The following is a 17,428-nucleotide window of genomic DNA, read 5'->3' as shown; positions in this document are numbered from 1 at the left end:
CCTGAGGAGCTGCCACAATGGGCACAATGCACATTCAGCGCACACAAAGGCCCCGCGCCTCTGCCGACCCGCCACACGCTCTTCCTCTGTGATTCTGAAGACGCGGCGCTTTACATTGATGCTACAAATAGATGCGGCGCCATTCATCCGACAGGTGCTGCAGGAACGCCTCAATCACACGGACCACACCATCACATCTGCAGACCATAGGGGGCGCCATCACATCTGCAGACCATAGGGGGCGCCATCACATCTGCAGACCATAGGGGGCGTCATCACATCTGCAGACCATAGGGGGCGTCATCACATCTGCAGACCATAGGGGGCGCCATCACATCTGCAGACCATAGGGGGCGTCATCACATCTGCAGACCATAGGGGGCGCCATCACATCTGCAGACCATAGGGGGCGCCATCACATCTGCAGACCATAGGGGGCGTCATCACATCTGCAGACCATAGGGGGCGTCATCACATCTGCAGACCATAGGGGGCGCCATCACATCTGCAGACCATAGGGGGCGCCATCACATCTGCAGACCATAGGGGGCGCCATCACATCTGCAGACCATAGGGGGCGTCATCACATCTGCAGACCATAGGGGGCGTCATAACATCTGCAGACCATAGGGGGCGTCATCACATCTGCCGACCATAGGGGGCGCCATCACATCTGCAGACCATAGGGGGCGTCATCACATCTGCAGACCATAGGGGGCGCCATCACATCTGCAGACCATAGGGGGCGCCATCACATCTGCAGACCATAGGGGGCGCCATCACATCTGCAGACCATAGGGGACGCCATCACATCTGCAGACCATAGGGGGCGTCATCACATCTGCAGACCATAGGGGGCGCCATCACATCTGCAGACCATAGGGGGCGTCATCACATCTGCAGACCATAGGGGGCGTCATCACATCTGCAGACCATAGGGGGCGTCATCACATCTGCAGACCATAGGGGGCGTCATCACATCTGCAGACCATAGGGGGCGTCATCACATCTGCAGACCATAGGGGGCGTCATCACATCTGCAGACCATAGGGGGCGCCATCACATCTGCAGACCATAGGGGGCGCCATCACATCTGCAGACCATAGGGGGCGTCATCACATCTGCAGACCATAGGGGGCGCCATCACATCTGCAGACCATAGGGGGCGCCATCACATCTGCAGACCATAGGGGGCGCCATCACATCTGCAGACCATAGGGGGCGTCATCACATCTGCAGACCATAGGGGGCGCCATCACATCTGCAGACCATAGGGGGCGCCATCACATCTGCAGACCATAGGGGGCGTCATCACATCTGCAGACCATAGGGGGCGCCATCACATCTGCAGACCATAGGGGGCGCCATCACATCTGCAGACCATAGGGGGCACCATCACATCAGCAGACCGTAGGGGGCGTCATCACATCTGCAGACCATAGGGGGCGCCATCACATCTGCAGACCGTAGGGGGCGCCATCACATCAGCAGACCGTAGGGGGCGTCATCACATCTGCAGACCATAGGGGGCGTCATCACATCTGCAGACCATAGGGGGCGTCATCACATCTGCAGACCATAGGGGGCGCCATCACATCTGCAGACCATAGGGGGCGCCATCACAACTGCAGACCATAGGGGGCGTCATCACATCTGCAGACCATAGGGGGCGTCATCACATCTGCAGACCATAGGGGGCGCCATCACATCTGCAGACCATAGGGGGCGCCATCACATCTGCAGACCATAGGGGACGCCATCACATCTGCAGACCATAGGGGGCGCCATCACATCTGCAGACCATAGGGGACGCCATCACATCTGCAGACCATAGGGGGCGCCATCACATCTGCAGACCATAGGGGGCGCCATCACATCTGCAGACCATAGGGGGCGTCATCACATCTGCAGACCATAGGGGACGCCATCACATCTGCAGACCGTAGGGGGCGCCATCACATCTGCAGACCATAGGGGGCGCCATCACATCTGCAGACCGTAGGGGGCGCCATCACATCTGCAGACCGTAGGGGGCGCCATCACATCAGCAGACCGTAGGGGGCGTCATCACATCTGCAGACCATAGGGGGCGTCATCACATCTGCAGACCATAGGGGGCGTCATCACATCTGCAGACCATAGGGGGCGCCATCACATCTGCAGACCATAGGGGGCGCCATCACAACTGCAGACCATAGGGGGCGTCATCACATCTGCAGACCATAGGGGGCGTCATCACATCTGCAGACCATAGGGGGCGTCATCACATCTGCAGACCATAGGGGGCGCCATCACATCTGCAGACCATAGGGGGCGCCATCACATCTGCAGACCATAGGGGGCGCCATCACATCTGCAGACCATAGGGGACGCCATCACATCTGCAGACCATAGGGGGCGCCATCACATCTGCAGACCATAGGGGGCGCCATCACATCTGCAGACCATAGGGGGCGCCATCACATCTGCAGACCATAGGGGGCGCCATCACATCTGCAGACCATAGGGGGCGTCATCACATCTGCAGACCATAGGGGACGCCATCACATCTGCAGACCATAGGGGGCGCCATCACATCTGCCGACCATAGGGGGCGCCATCACATCTGCCGACCATAGGGGGCGCCATCACATCTGCCGACCATAGGGGGCGCCATCACATCTGCCGACCATAGGGGGCGCCATCACATCTGCAGACCATAGGGGGCGCCATCACATCTGCAGACCATAGGGGGCGTCATCACATCTGCCGACCATAGGGGGCGCCATCACATCTGCAGACCATAGGGGGCGCCATCACATCTGCAGACCATAGGGGGCGCCATCACATCTGCAGACCATAGGGGGCGTCATCACATCTGCAGACCATAGGGGGCGCCATCACATCTGCCGACCATAGGGGGCGCCATCACATCTGCCGACCATAGGGGGCGTCATCACATCTGCAGACCATAGGGGGCGCCATCACATCTGCAGACCATAGGGGGCGTCATCACATCTGCAGACCATAGGGGGCGCCATCACATCTGCAGACCATAGGGGGCGTCATCACATCTGCAGACCATAGGGGGCGCCATCACATCTGCAGACCATAGGGGGCGCCATCACATCTGCAGACCATAGGGGGCGCCATCACATCTGCAGACCATAGGGGGCGCCATCACATCTGCAGACCATAGGGGGCGTCATCACATCTGCAGACCATAGGGGGCGTCATCACATCTGCAGACCATAGGGGGCGTCATCACATCTGCAGACCATAGGGGGCGCCATCACATCTGCAGACCATAGGGGGCGTCATCACATCTGCAGACCATAGGGGGCGTCATCACATCTGCAGACCATAGGGGGCGTCATCACATCTGCAGACCATAGGGGGCACCATCACATCTGCAAATGGGGGAAGTGTCCTGACCATAGGGGGCACCATCACATCTGCCGATGGGGTAAGTGTCCTGACCATAGGGGGCGCCATCACATCTGCAAATGGGGGAAGTGTCCTGACCTCCTCCTGTCACAGATGTCTCCTCTGTACCTCCTCCTGTCACAGATGTCTCCTCTGTACCTCCTCCTGTCACAGATGTCTCCTCTGTACCTCCTCCTGTCAACAGGTGTCTCCTCTGTACCTCCTCCTGTCACAGATGTCTCCTCTGCACCTCCTCCTGTCACAGATTTCTCCTCTGCACCTCCTCCTGTCACAGATGTCTCCTCTGTACCTCCTCCTGTCACAGATGTCTCCTCTGCACCTCCTCCTGTCACAGATGTCTCCTCTGCACCTCCTCCTGTCACAGATGTCTCCTCTGCACCTCCTCCTGTCACAGATGTCTCCTCTGTACCTCCTCCTGTCACAGATGTCTCCTCTGTACCTCCTCCTGTCACAGATGTCTCCTCTGTACCTCCTCCTGTCACAGATGTCTCCTCTGTACCTCCTCCTGTCACAGATGTCTCCTCTGCACCTCCTCCTGTCACAGATGTCTCCTCTGCACCTCCTCCCGTCACAGATGTCTCCTCTGCACCTCCTCCTGTCACAGATGTCTCCTCTGCACCTCCTCCTGTCACAGATGTCTCCTCTGTACCTCCTCCTGTCACAGATGTCTCCTCTGTACCTCCTCCTGTCACAGATGTCTCCTTTGTACCTCCTCCTGTCACAGATGTCTCCTCTGTACCTCCTCCTGTCACAGATGTCTCCTCTGCACCTCCTCCTGTCACAGATGTCTCCTCTGTACCTCCTCCTGTCACAGATGTCTCCTCTGCACCTCCTCCTGTCACAGATGTCTCCTCTGTACCTCCTCCTGTCACAGATGTCTCCTCTGCACCTCCTCCCGTCACAGATGTCTCCTCTGTACCTCCTCCTGTCACAGATGTCTCCTTTGTACCTCCTCCTGTCACAGATGTCTCCTCTGTACCTCCTCCTGTCACAGATGTCTCCTCTGCACCTCCTCCTGTCACAGATGTCTCCTCTGTACCTCCTCCTGTCACAGATGTCTCCTCTGCACCTCCTCCCGTCACAGATGTCTTGATGTTTTGACAGAGATGATCAGGGAAGAGGAAGTCAGCCTGGCGATTGAAGGGCTCGCCCTCAAGAAATCGCCAGGTCCAGATGGCTTAACATCTGAGTTTTATAAGACCTTTAAGGACGCCTTGGTTCCCCTCTTGACTGAGGTATTCAATGAGTGTCTTTCCTCGGGCGCTCTGCCGAAGTCAATGAGGAGGTCAGCCCTGATCATCCTGTCAAAGGGTAAGGACCGATCTCGTATTGAGAACTGGCGTCCCATAGCGCTTCTCAATACGGACAGAAAGGTTTTGGCAAAGGTGCTGTTTAATCGGCTGGTGCAGTTTGCGCCCCGGCTCCTTTCGGGGACCCAGCACTGCTCTGTTCCAGGCCGCAGTACATTTAGTGCTGTGCTTTGTGTCCGGGAGGCAGTGGAGCAGGGCAGGGCTGGTAACTGGAAGGGGTACTTGCTGTCCTTGGATCAGGCAAAAGCGTTTGATCGGGTTAACCACGAGTACCTCTGGTCTGTCCTTCTGAGGTATGGCCTGCCGGGTGGGTTTGTCAATTGGCTGAAAGTTTTGTACGTAGGGGCAGAGAGTTTCCCGCTTGTGAACGGTTGGATTGGCCGCTCTTTTGAGGTCGGGTCTGGTGTTCGCCAGGGTTGTCCTCTGAGCCCACTTTTATACGTGTTCGCGATTGACCCATTCCTTAGGAGGGTTGATCGTGGGCCGTTGGTGGGAGTCGGGATGGATCGGGCAGCACCGGAAGCCACTCTAAGGGTGGTAGCGTATGCCGATGATGTCACCCTTTTCGTGTCCTCGGGAGGGGAGGTCGCAATGGGTGATGTCAGAGGTTGACCGCTACTCAGAGGCTTCTGGGTCCAAGATCAACCGGGATAAGTGTGAGAGTCTCTGGCTGGGAGAGGGGGATCCGGGCTTTGATCTCCCGGACACTCTTCCAGGGCCCCAAGACTCTGCCAAAGTTCTCGGCATCGAATGATAGTGAATACCTTTCTTAAGATCAATGTAGCAAACCTCTGGAAAGAGAGGGCTCCTCCGTGGGTATGCTCCTGTAGGGGATGGTTTCAGCCTTTCTTCCAGGAATGGGAGACAGGAGGACAAGTGAAGGATCTCCGTACACCGCATGGGCATCTTCCGGCTTATGCTACCCCGGTTCTGAAGGTGATTCGCCGGTGGGGTCTGGGAATGTGGGAGATCAGGACCATGTCGAGGAAAGTCCTTGACAAGAGGGTTCTGTTGACCCATTTCCAGAAGCCTCTGGCCCTCAGGGATTGCCCAAGTCGGGATCTTGGGGTAGGTTTGAGTTTATTGAATTCCATCAGGATCCCCTTGAAGTTTTGGGACGTGACTTGGCGCTGCTTCCATGGAAAGCTGTGTGTGAGGGACAATCTGAAGTGTAGGAGCTCTGAGGAAAGGGGTTGTCCCCGGGAGGAGTGCGGTGGTCTGCTGGAGAGCATGGACCACTTCCTGCTTCAGTGCCCCTTTAACACAGAGGTGTACAACCGGGTGGGCGCTTCCATCCATTGGCCCGGGTTGGCCGGTCTCTCCTATGCGGAGTGGGCCTATGGAGCATTCAGAGGCCTGGGTGGCCGGGACCGCTGCACGTTATTCCTAGTTAGCCTAGTGGTCAGGTACCACACGTGGAACGCACGGTGCTTAGTTTCGACGCAGCGTAAAATCCTCACGGTGGATGAGGTGGTTAGGAACATTCTGGGTGACCTGGTGAAGGTGCGCTCTCTGGAGTATGAGAGGCTGGGCACGGGGAGGGCCTCTCTCCTTTGGAGGGGGTTCTCCTTTAGTGTCCCTTAGTCTGTCGTCTCCGCTCCTGGTGTTGGGCTGAAGCTGCACAGTAGATTTTTGTTTTGTATCTGAGGTTATAGAGATGTAGGGCTTGCAGGCGCCGATCCTGGGCTTTATGTGGTTGGTTTGTTATATGTTGATATGTTTAATGTGTTTGTATTTTGTGTACAGTGTGTATTTATGTAGTTATAGTTAATGTGTATATAGCTTGGTTGGTTTTGGGGTGTTGGTGTTAGGGTGTTAGGTTGGGAGGGGGGTGGACGGGACTTGGACAATAGGATCCTGGGCACTGGTCTGGACTATATAGCACAAACTTTGGACGTTAGACCAGTGTCTGGGTGGGAGGGTGATGGGCGTGGGATTTAGTTAGTTATATTTAATGTTTTTATTTCCTGTTTGTCTTTTTTTTGCTGTGTATTCTTTAGTTATTTAGGGGGAAAAGAAGAAAAAAAAAAAAAAAAATTAGGTGGTGGGATTGGGTGAAGGTTTTATAATGCTGATTGTGTGGTGTGTGTGTGTGGCTGGGCCAGGAGATTTTCGTAAGACTCTTTTAGTTTGTATTATTGTTTTGTTATTATTATTATTGTTTTGTTTTGCCAGAAGTTATGGCTTGATTTATGTTTATTGTTGTAATGTTTTTCATTTTTATATATAAAATAAAAGATTTACAGGATGTAACTCAGGATCAGTACAGGATAAGTAATGTCATGTATGTACACAGTGACTGCACCAGCAGCAGAATAGTGAGTGCAGCTCTGGGGTATAATACAGGATGTAACTCAGGATCAGTACAGGATAAGTAATGTCATGTATGTACACAGTGACTGCACCAGCAGCAGAATAGTGAGTGCAGCTCTGGGGTATAATACAGGATGTAACTCAGGATCAGTACAGGATAAGTAATGTCATGTATGTACACAGTGACTGCACCAGCAGCAGAATAGTGAGTGCAGCTCTGGGGTATAATACAGGATGTAACTCAGGATCAGTACAGGATAAGTAATGTCATGTATGTACACAGTGACTGCACCAGCAGCAGAATAGTGAGTGCAGCTCTGGGGTGTAATACAGGATGTAACTCAGGATCAGTACAGGATAAGTAATGTCATGTATGTACACAGTGACTGCACCAGCAGCAGAATAGTGAGTGCAGCTCTGGGGTATAATACAGGATGTAACTCAGGATCAGTACAGGATAAGTAATGTCATGTATGTACACAATGACTGCACCAGCAGCAGAATAGTGAGTGCAGCTCTGGGGTATAATACATGATGTAACTCAGGATCAGTACAGGATAAGTAATGTCATGTATGTACACAGTGACTGCACCAGCAGCAGAATAGTGAGTGCAGCTCTGGAGTATAATACAGGATGTAACTCAGGATCAGTACAGGATAAGTAATGTCATGTATGTACACAGTGACTGCACCAGCAGCAGAATAGTGAGTGCAGCTCTGGGGTATAATACAGGATGTAACTCAGGATCAGTACAGGATAAGTAATGTCATGTATGTACACAGTGACTGCACCAGCAGCAGAATAGTGAGTCCAGCTCTGGGGTATAATACAGGATGTAACTCAGGATCAGTACAGGATATCTAATGGATTACACTGTGAGCTCCTGGGGTCAGGGATGATGGGGGTGATTACTGTTGTGTACTATGTGATGGGTTCCGGATTGTTCTATGGAGTTACTAGCAGTGATATTCCCTGATCTGCAATGTTCCCTCTGATGGCAGTGGCCACGCAGACAGAACATGATGTGTACATCCAGCTCTCAGGTGTAGAAGATGATGTAACATAAAGACTAAATATATCTGTAGTAATGCGTCTTATACTGGTACAGGCCACATCACAGCCCATAGGAGCCAGCACTCAGCTTTCCAAAGACTCTGAATGTCACAGCCTTCGGTATGTAGTCACTGTGTCTGCAGGCAGCGCTGGGTGCTGGATGCATCATCTCACTGGCGGCAGGTAGATTATACAGCGACAGCTGCAAATTATATCATCAGCGCTTCATAGCGGCAATCAGCAGGGAGCGGGGCGTCCATAATCACCGCAGGTACAGCGCCCGCCCCTCTATATCACTCACACACAAAGAGCTCACAGAAATATTAATTTATAGGGGTTTTCAAAATTATATGTCAGAGGCTGCTGGAGAACATAGTAAGCTTCTATCTCACCCCAAGTGATTTAGTCCCCAGTCATTGCTACTCTATAATGTCCTATATGGTTCTGCTTATTGTTTCTGAATGTTAGACGCAGGCAGAGGCTACTGGAGATTACAGGAAGCTTCTATCTCACCCCAAGTGATTTATTCACATTGCTACTGGTCAGTACTTTTCTATAATGACCTATATGATCCTGCTGATGAGTGACAGAGTCCTATAAGATGTTTCTGAGTGATAATACAGCTGTGGGCAGATCCTTGTCTATGTTCGGTGTGCAGTGTATGGGAGACATGATAGTAGATGGTCCCCAGCTCTGAGACTACTGATAGAGGCTGCAGAGTCGTATATAATAGTCATATAATGAATAATGTCCTTCCTGAGGATTATCTCATCTAGAGATGAGAAGATGCAGGTAAGAGTTGCTATCGATTCCCGATATCTGCTGGCGTGGTTATGAGCACCTACAGTCATTGAGTAACCACTTACCTTTGGCATCTTGCGCAGATTTGGAGACAACTTCAAGCAAATGACGTGTCCGCGGTCGTCTCCCACGATAATCACTGGGTGGACGGGGTTAAACTCAATGTGAGTCAGTTTGGTCTTCTTCTTGGCCACCACGGCCTGCTGACATAAGGCTTCATACTTGTTGACGGACAAGTCAAACACGTGGATCTGTGCGGGATAATAGAAGAGGTTAGAAATGACATCACAACAAAAAGGTATGACATCACAGTCTGTGGGGATCAGTCACTCGGAGAGCGGTGACATCACAAGACAAGGGGTTCAGGTGTGACATCACAGTCTGTGGGGATCAATCACATGATGAGCGGTGACATCACAGCCTGTGGGGATCATTCACTCGGAGAGCAGTGACATCACAGGACAAGGGGTCCAAGTATGACATCACAGTCTGTGGGGATCAGTCACATGGTGATAAGTGACATCAGAGGACAAGGGGTCCAGGTGTGACATCACAGTCTGTGGGGATCAGTCACATGGTGATAAGTGACATCACAGGACAAGGGGTCCAGGTGTGACATCACAGTCTGTGGGGATCAGTCACATGGTGATAAGTGACATCACTGGACAAGGGGTCCAGGAGTGACATCACAGTCTGTGGGGATCAGTCACATGGTGATAAGTGACATCACAGGACAAGGGGTCCAGGTGTGACATCACAGGACAAGGGGTCCAGGTGTGACATCACAGTCTGTGGGGATCAGTCACATGGTGATAAGTGACATCACAGGACAAGGGGTCCAGGTGTGACATCACAGTCTGTGGGGATCAGTCACATGGTGATAAGTGACATCACAGGACAAGGGGTCCAGGTGTGACATCACAGTCTGTGGGGATCAGTCACATGGTGATAAGTGACATCACAGGACAAGGGGTCCAGGTGTGACATCACAGTCTGTGGGGATCAGTCACATGGTGATAAGTGACATCACAGGACAAGGGGTCCAGGTGTGACATCACAGTCTGTGGGAATCAGTCACATGGTGATAAATGACATCACAGGACAAGGGGTCCAGGTGTGACATCACAGTCTGTGGGGATCAGTCACATGGTGATAAGTGACATCACAGGACAAGAGGTCCAGGTGTGACATCACAGTCTGTGGGAATCAGTCACATGGTGATAAGTGACATCACAGGACAAGGGGTCCAGGTGTGACATCACAGTCTGTGGGGATCAGTCACATGGTGATAAGTGACATCACAGGACAAGGGGTCCAGGTGTGACATCACAGTCTGTGGGGATCAGTCACATGGTGATAAGTGACATCACAGGACAAGGGGTCCAGGTGTGACATCACAGTCTGTGGGGATCAGTCACATGGTGATAAGTGACATCACAGGACAAGGGGTCCAGGTGTGACATCACAGTCTGTGGGGATCAGTCACATGGTGATAAGTGACATCACAGGACAAGGGGTCCAGGTGTGACATCACAGTCTGTGGGGATCAGTCACATGGTGATAAGTGACATCACAGGACAAGGGGTCCAGGTGTGACATCACAGTCTGTGGGAATCAGTCACATGGTGATAAATGACATCACAGGACAAGGGGTCCAGGTGTGACATCACAGTCTGTGGGGATCAGTCACATGGTGATAAGTGACATCACAGGACAAGGGGTCCAGGTGTGACATCACAGTCTGCGGGAATCAGTCACATGGTGATAAGTGACATCACAGGACAAGGGGTCCAGGTGTGACATCACAGTCTGTGGGGATCAGTCACATGGTGATAAGTGACATCACAGGACAAGGGGTCCAGGTGTGACATCACAGTCTGTGGGGATCAGTCACATGGTGATAAGTGACATCACAGTCTGTGGGGATCAGTCACATGGTGATAAGTGACATCACAGTCTGTGGGGATCAGTCACATGGTGATAAGTGACATCACAGTCTGTGGGGATCAGTCACATGGTGATAAGTGACATCACAGTCTGTGGGGATCAGTCACATGGTGATAAGTGACATCACAGTCTGTGGGGATCAGTCACATGGTGATAAGTGACATCACAGTCTGTGGGGATCAGTCACATGGTGATAAGTGACATCACAGTCTGTGGGGATCAGTCACACAGCGAGAGAAAAATAAACAAAAAAGGGAACAGATTTGTCAAGTTCTATTCTATCTCCGTAGATGTAGAATAAGAGATGTTACAGGAAGATGAATGCACTAAGTAGAAATTTCACCAAAATTCTCAGCTCAGAGTTTGCAGCAGCTAAACCGCTAGTGGCTCCGGGTGCCATGACACACGGCCTTCTCCATGGGGACACAACGAGGACAAGTATTGGGGAAAAATTTACAGAATTCTGGAAAATAATTGCACTGCTGTCCTGCTTCCTCCTCTGTACCCTGATGACTGCCTGGTACTGACCCCTGGGTGACACTGATGTCCTGCTTGCTCCTCTGTACCCTGATGACTGCCTGGCTATGACCCCGGGAGGGCACTGCTGTCCTGCTTCCTCCTCTGTACCCTGATGACTGCCTGGCTATGACCCCTGGATGGCACTGCTGTCCTGCTTCCTCCTCTGTACCCTGATGACTGCCTGGCTATGACCCCTGGAGGGCACTGCTGTCCTGCTTCCTCCTCTGTACCCTGATGACTGCCTGGCTATGACCCCTGGATGGCACTCATGTCCTGCTTGCTCCTCTGTACCCTGATGACTGCCTGGCTATGACCACTGGATGGCACTGCTGTCCTGCTTGCTCCTCTGTACCCTGATGACTGCCTGCCTATGACCCCTGGGTGACACTGCTGTCCTGCTTCCTCCTCTGTACCCTGATGACTGCCTGGCTATGACCCCTGGGTGACACTGCTGTCCTGCTTACTCCTCTGTACCCTGATGACTGCCTGGCTATGACCCCTGGATGGCACTGCTGTCCTGCTTGCTCCTCTGTACCCTGATGACTGCCTGGTACTGACCCCTGGATGGCACTGCTGTCCTGCTTCCTCCTCTGTACCCTGATGACTGCCTGGCTATGACCCCTGGATGGCACTGCTGTCCTGCTTCCTCCTCTGTACCCTGATGACTGCCTGGTACTGACCCCTGGATGGCACTCATGTCCTGCTTCCTCCTCTGTACCCTGATGACTGCCTGGCTATGACCCCTGGATGGCACTGCTGTCCTGCTTCCTCCTCTGTACCATGATGACTGCCTGGCTATGACCCCTGGGTGACACTGCTGTCCTGCTTCCTCCTCTGTACCCTGATGACTGCCTGGTACTGACCCCTGGATGGCACTGCTGTCCTGCTTCCTCCTCTGTACCCTGATGACTGCCTGGCTATGACCCCTGGATGACACTGCTGTCCTGCTTACTCCTCTGTACCCTGATGACTGCCTGGCTATGACCCCTGGATGGCACTGCTGTCCTGCTTGCTCCTATGTACCCTGATGACTGCCTGGCTATGACCCCTGGGTGACACTGCTGTCCTGCTTCCTCCTCTGTACCCTGATGACTGCCTGGCTATGACCCCTGGGTGACACTGCTGTCCTGCTTCCTCCTCTGTACCCTGATGACTGCCTGGCTATGACCCCTGGGTGACACTGCTGTCCTGCTTCCTCCTCTGTACCCTGATGACTGCCTGGCTATGACCCCTGGGTGACACTGCTGTCCTGCTTCCTCCTCTGTACCCTAATGACTGCCTGGCTATGACCCCTGGATGGCACTCATGTCCTGCTTCCTCCTCTGTACCCTGATGACTGCCTGGCTATGACCCCTGGGTGACACTGCTGTCCTGCTTCCTCCTCTGTACCCTAATGACTGCCTGGCTATGACCCCTAGATGGCACTCATGTCCTGCTTGCTCCTCTGTACCCTGATGACTGCCTGGCTATGACCCCTGGGTGACACTGCTGTCCTGCTTCCTCCTCTGTACCCTGATGACTGCCTGGCTATGACCCCTGGGTGGCACTGCTGTCCTGCTTCCTCCTCTGTACCCTGATGACTGCCTGGCTATGACCCCTGGGTGACACTGCTGTCCTGCTTCCTCCTCTGTACCCTGATGACTGCCTGGCTATGACCCCTGGATGGCACTGCTGTCCTGCTTCCTCCTCTGTACCCTGATGACTGCCTGGCTATGACCCCTGGATGGCACTGCTGTCCTTCTTCCTCCTCTGTACCCTGATGACTGCCTGGCTATGACCCCTGGGTGACACTGCTGTCCTGCTTGCTCCTCTGTACCCTGATGACTGCCTGGTACTGACCCCTGGATGGCACTGCTGTCCTGCTTCCTCCTCTGTACCCTGATGACTGCCTGGCTATGACCCCTGGATGGCACTGCTGTCCTGCTTGCTCCTCTGTACCCTGATGACTGCCTTGCTATGACCCCTGGGTGACACTGCTGTCCTGCTTCCTCCTCTGTACCCTAATGACTGCCTGGCTATGACCCCTGGATGTCACTCATGTCCTGCTTCCTCCTCTGTACCCTGATGACTGCCTGGCTATGACCCCTGGGTGACACTGCTGTCCTGCTTGCTCCTCTGTACCCTGATGACTGCCTGGCTATGACCCCTGGATGGCACTGCTGTCCTGCTTCCTCCTCTGTACCCTAATGACTGCCTGGCTATGACCCCTGGATGGCACTCATGTCCTGCTTCCTCCTCTGTACCCTGATGACTGCCTGGCTATGACCCCTGGATGGCACTGCTGTCCTGCTTTCTCCTCTGTACCCTGATGACTGCCTGGCTATGACCCCTGGATGGCACTGCTGTCCTGCTTGCTCCTCTGCACCCTGATGACTGCCTGGCTATGACCCCTGGGTGACACTGCTGTCCTGCTCGCTCCTCTGTACCCTGATGACTGCCTGGCTATGACCCCTGGATGGCACTGCTGTCCTGCTTGCTCCTCTGTACCCTGATGACTGCCTGGCTATGACCCCTGGATGGCACTGCTGTCCTGCTTGCTCCTCTGTACCCTGATGACTGCCTGGCTATGACCCCTGGATGGCACTGCTGTCCTGCTTACTCCTCTGTACCCTGATGACTGCCTGGCTATGACCCCTGGAGGGCACTGCTGTCCTGCTTGCTCCTCTGTAACCTGATGACTGCCTGGCTATGACCCCTGGATGGCACTGCTGTCCTGCTTCCTCCTCTGTACCCTGATGACTGCCTGGCTATGACCCCTGGAGGGCACTGCTGTCCTGCTTGCTCCTCTGTACCCTGATGACTGCCTGGTACTGACCCCTGGATGGCACTGCTGTCCTGCTTGCTCCTCTGTACCCTGATGACTGCCTGGTACTGACCCCTGGATGGCACTCATGTCCTGCTTACTCCTCTGCACCCTGATGACTGCCTGGCTATGACCCCTGGGTGACACTGCTGTCCTGCTTGCTCCTCTGTACCCTGATGACTGCCTGGCTATGACCCCTGGATAGCACTGCTGTCCTGCTTCCTCCTCTGTACCCTGATGACTGCCTGGCTATGACCCCTGGATGGCACTGCTGTCCTGCTTGCTCCTCTGTACCCTGATGACTGCCTGGCTATGACCCCTGGATGGCACTGCTGTCCTGCTTACTCCTCTGTACCCTGATGACTGCCTGGCTATGACCCCTGGAGGGCACTGCTGTCCTGCTTGCTCCTCTGTACCCTGATGACTGCCTGGCTATGATCCCTGGATGGCACTGCTGTCCTGCTTCCTCCTCTGTACCCTGATGACTGCCTGGCTTTGACCCCTGGAGGGCACTGCTGTCCTGCTTGCTCCTCTGTACCCTGATGACTGCCTGGTACTGACCCCTGGATGGCACTGCTGTCCTGCTTGCTTCTCTGTACCCTGATGACTGCCTGGTACTGACCCCTGGATGGCACTGCTGTCCTGCTTACTCCTCTGTACCCTGATGACTGCCTGGCTATGACCCCTGGATGGCACTGCTGTCCTGCTTGCTCCTCTGTACGCTGATGACTGCCTGGCTATGACCCCTGGATGGCACTGCTGTCCTGCTTGCTCCTCTGTACCCTGATGACTGCCTGGTACTGACCCCTGGATGGCACTGCTGTCCTGCTTCCTCCTCTGTACCCTGATGACTGCCTGGCTATGACCCCTGGATGGCACTGCTGTCCTGCTTCCTCCTCTGTACCCTGATGACTGCCTGGTACTGACCCCTGGATGGCACTCATGTCCTGCTTCCTCCTCTGTACCCTGATGACTGCCTGGCTATGACCCCTGGATGGCACTGCTGTCCTGCTTCCTCCTCTGTACCATGATGACTGCCTGGCTATGACCCCTGGGTGACACTGCTGTCCTGCTTCCTCCTCTGTACCCTGATGACTGCCTGGCTATGACCCCTGGATGGCACTCATGTCCTGCTTCCTCCTCTGTACCCTGATGACTGCCTGGCTATGACCCCTGGGTGACACTGCTGTCCTGCTTGCTCCTCTGTACCCTGATGACTGCCTGGCTATGACCCCTGGATGGCAATGCTGTCCTGCTTACTCCTCTGTACCCTGATGACTGCCTGGCTATGACCCCTGGATGGCACTGCTGTCCTGCTTGCTCCTCTGTACCCTGATGACTGCCTGGCTATGACCCCTGGGTGACACTGCTGTCCTGCTTGCTCCTCTGTACCCTGATGACTGCCTGGCTATGACCCCTGGATGGCACTGCTGTCCTGCTTACTCCTCTGTACCCTGATGACTGCCTGGCTATGACCCCTGGATGGCACTGCTGTCCTGCTTGTTCCTCTGCACCCTGATGACTGCCTGGCTATGACCCCTGGGTGACACTGCTGTCCTGCTTGCTCCTCTGTACCCTGATGACTGCCTGGCTATGACCCCTGGATAGCACTGCTGTCCTGCTTCCTCCTCTGTACCCTGATGACTGCCTGGCTATGACCCCTGGATGGCACTGCTGTCCTGCTTGCTCCTCTGTACCCTGATGACTGCCTGGCTATGACCCCTGGATGGCACTGCTGTCCTGCTTCCTCCTCTGTACCCTGATGACTGCCTGGCTATGACCCCTGGAGGGCACTGCTGTCCTGCTTGCTCCTCTGTACCCTGATGACTGCCTGGTACTGACCCCTGGATGGCACTGCTGTCCTGCTTGCTCCTCTGTACCCTGATGACTGCCTGGTACTGACCCCTGGATGGCACTGCTGTCCTGCTTACTCCTCTGTACCCTGATGACTGCCTGGCTATGACCCCTGGATGGCACTGCTGTCCTGCTTGCTCCTCTGTACGCTGATGACTGCCTGGCTATGACCCCTGGATGGCACTGCTGTCCTGCTTCCTCCTCTGTACCCTGATGACTGCCTGGTACTGACCCCTGGATGGCACTCATGTCCTGCTTACTCCTCTGTACCCTGATGACTGCCTGGCTATGACCCCTGGATGGCACTGCTGTCCTGCTTCCTCCTCTGTACCATGATGACTGCCTGGCTATGACCCCTGGGTGACACTGCTGTCCTGCTTCCTCCTCTGTACCCTGATGACTGCCTGGCTATGACCCCTGGATGGCACTCATGTCCTGCTTCCTCCTCTGTACCCTGATGACTGCCTTGCTATGACCCCTGGATGGCACTGCTGTCCTGCTTGCTCCTCTGTACCCTGATGACTGCCTGGCTATGACCCCTGGATGGCACTCATGTCCTGCTTCCTCCTCTGTACCCTGATGACTGCCTTGCTATGACCCCTGGGTGACACTGCTGTCCTGCTTGCTCCTCTGTACCCTGATGACTGCCTGGCTATGACCCCTGGATGGCACTGCTGTCCTGCTTACTCCTCTGTACCCTGATGACTGCCTGGCTATGACCCCTGGATGGCACTGCTGTCCTGCTTGCTCCTCTGTACGCTGATGACTGCCTGGCTATGACCCCTGGATGGCACTGCTGTCCTGCTTGCTCCTCTGTACCCTGATGACTGCCTGGCTATGACCCCTGGATGGCACTGCTGTCCTGCTTGCTCCTCTGTACCCTGATGACTGCCTGGCTATGACCCCTGGAGGGCACTGCTGTCCTGCTTCCTCCTCTGTACCCTGATGACTGCCTGGCTCTGCTTATTCCTAGGCTTGTGGTGACTGCTGGCTGACACTGATATTCTTACTTGGCAATGCCAATCCTGCTTGCTGTGTGGTGTCAGGATGTGTGCCCAGCTCTGAATCCTGGCTATGTCTCGTGATGTGCTGCTGTCCCTGCTTCTTCCCTCCTGAGTGCCCGGCTCTGACAGCTGGTTGGCACCTTGCGCTCCCCCGATACTATGGGCACCGTATTCTGGCTATCCACTACTTTTCATGCTGTGCCATGGTATTACCCTACTGTCTGGTATCCGTCTGCTTCTATCTGGTGCCCAGTGAGACCCTGCGCAGCATCCAGCCATACAGTCTAGTATGTAAGGCACCTAGCCCCGCACCTGCTGCACACACCTATGCCCTATAGCTCCAGTATATGTATGAATCCCATACTAGCCCTGGGCTCCAGGTGAAGCCCTGGCTGAC

The 17,428-nt window shown here is 54.3% G+C and overlaps 1 protein-coding gene across 1 annotated transcript in view; it reads right to left on the bottom strand.

Annotated features, from left to right (window-relative positions):
* The window catches only part of DNAI1 (dynein axonemal intermediate chain 1), a 142,126-nt gene that overhangs the window by 15,869 nt on the left and 108,829 nt on the right, over positions 1–17,428 (bottom strand). Inside the window, exon 20 of the mRNA XM_072132714.1 lies at positions 8,970–9,155. Coding sequence (XP_071988815.1) covers positions 8,970–9,155 — 186 coding nt within the window. The remainder of the gene's footprint in view (positions 1–8,969; positions 9,156–17,428) is intronic.

The sequence above is a fragment of the Engystomops pustulosus genome, chromosome 1 (genome assembly GCF_040894005.1).
Source record: "Engystomops pustulosus chromosome 1, aEngPut4.maternal, whole genome shotgun sequence".
Classification (NCBI taxonomy): domain Eukaryota; kingdom Metazoa; phylum Chordata; class Amphibia; order Anura; family Leptodactylidae; genus Engystomops; species Engystomops pustulosus.
The sequence above is the reverse complement of the archived record's forward strand: the minus strand, read 5'-3'. Positions and strand labels throughout refer to the sequence as shown.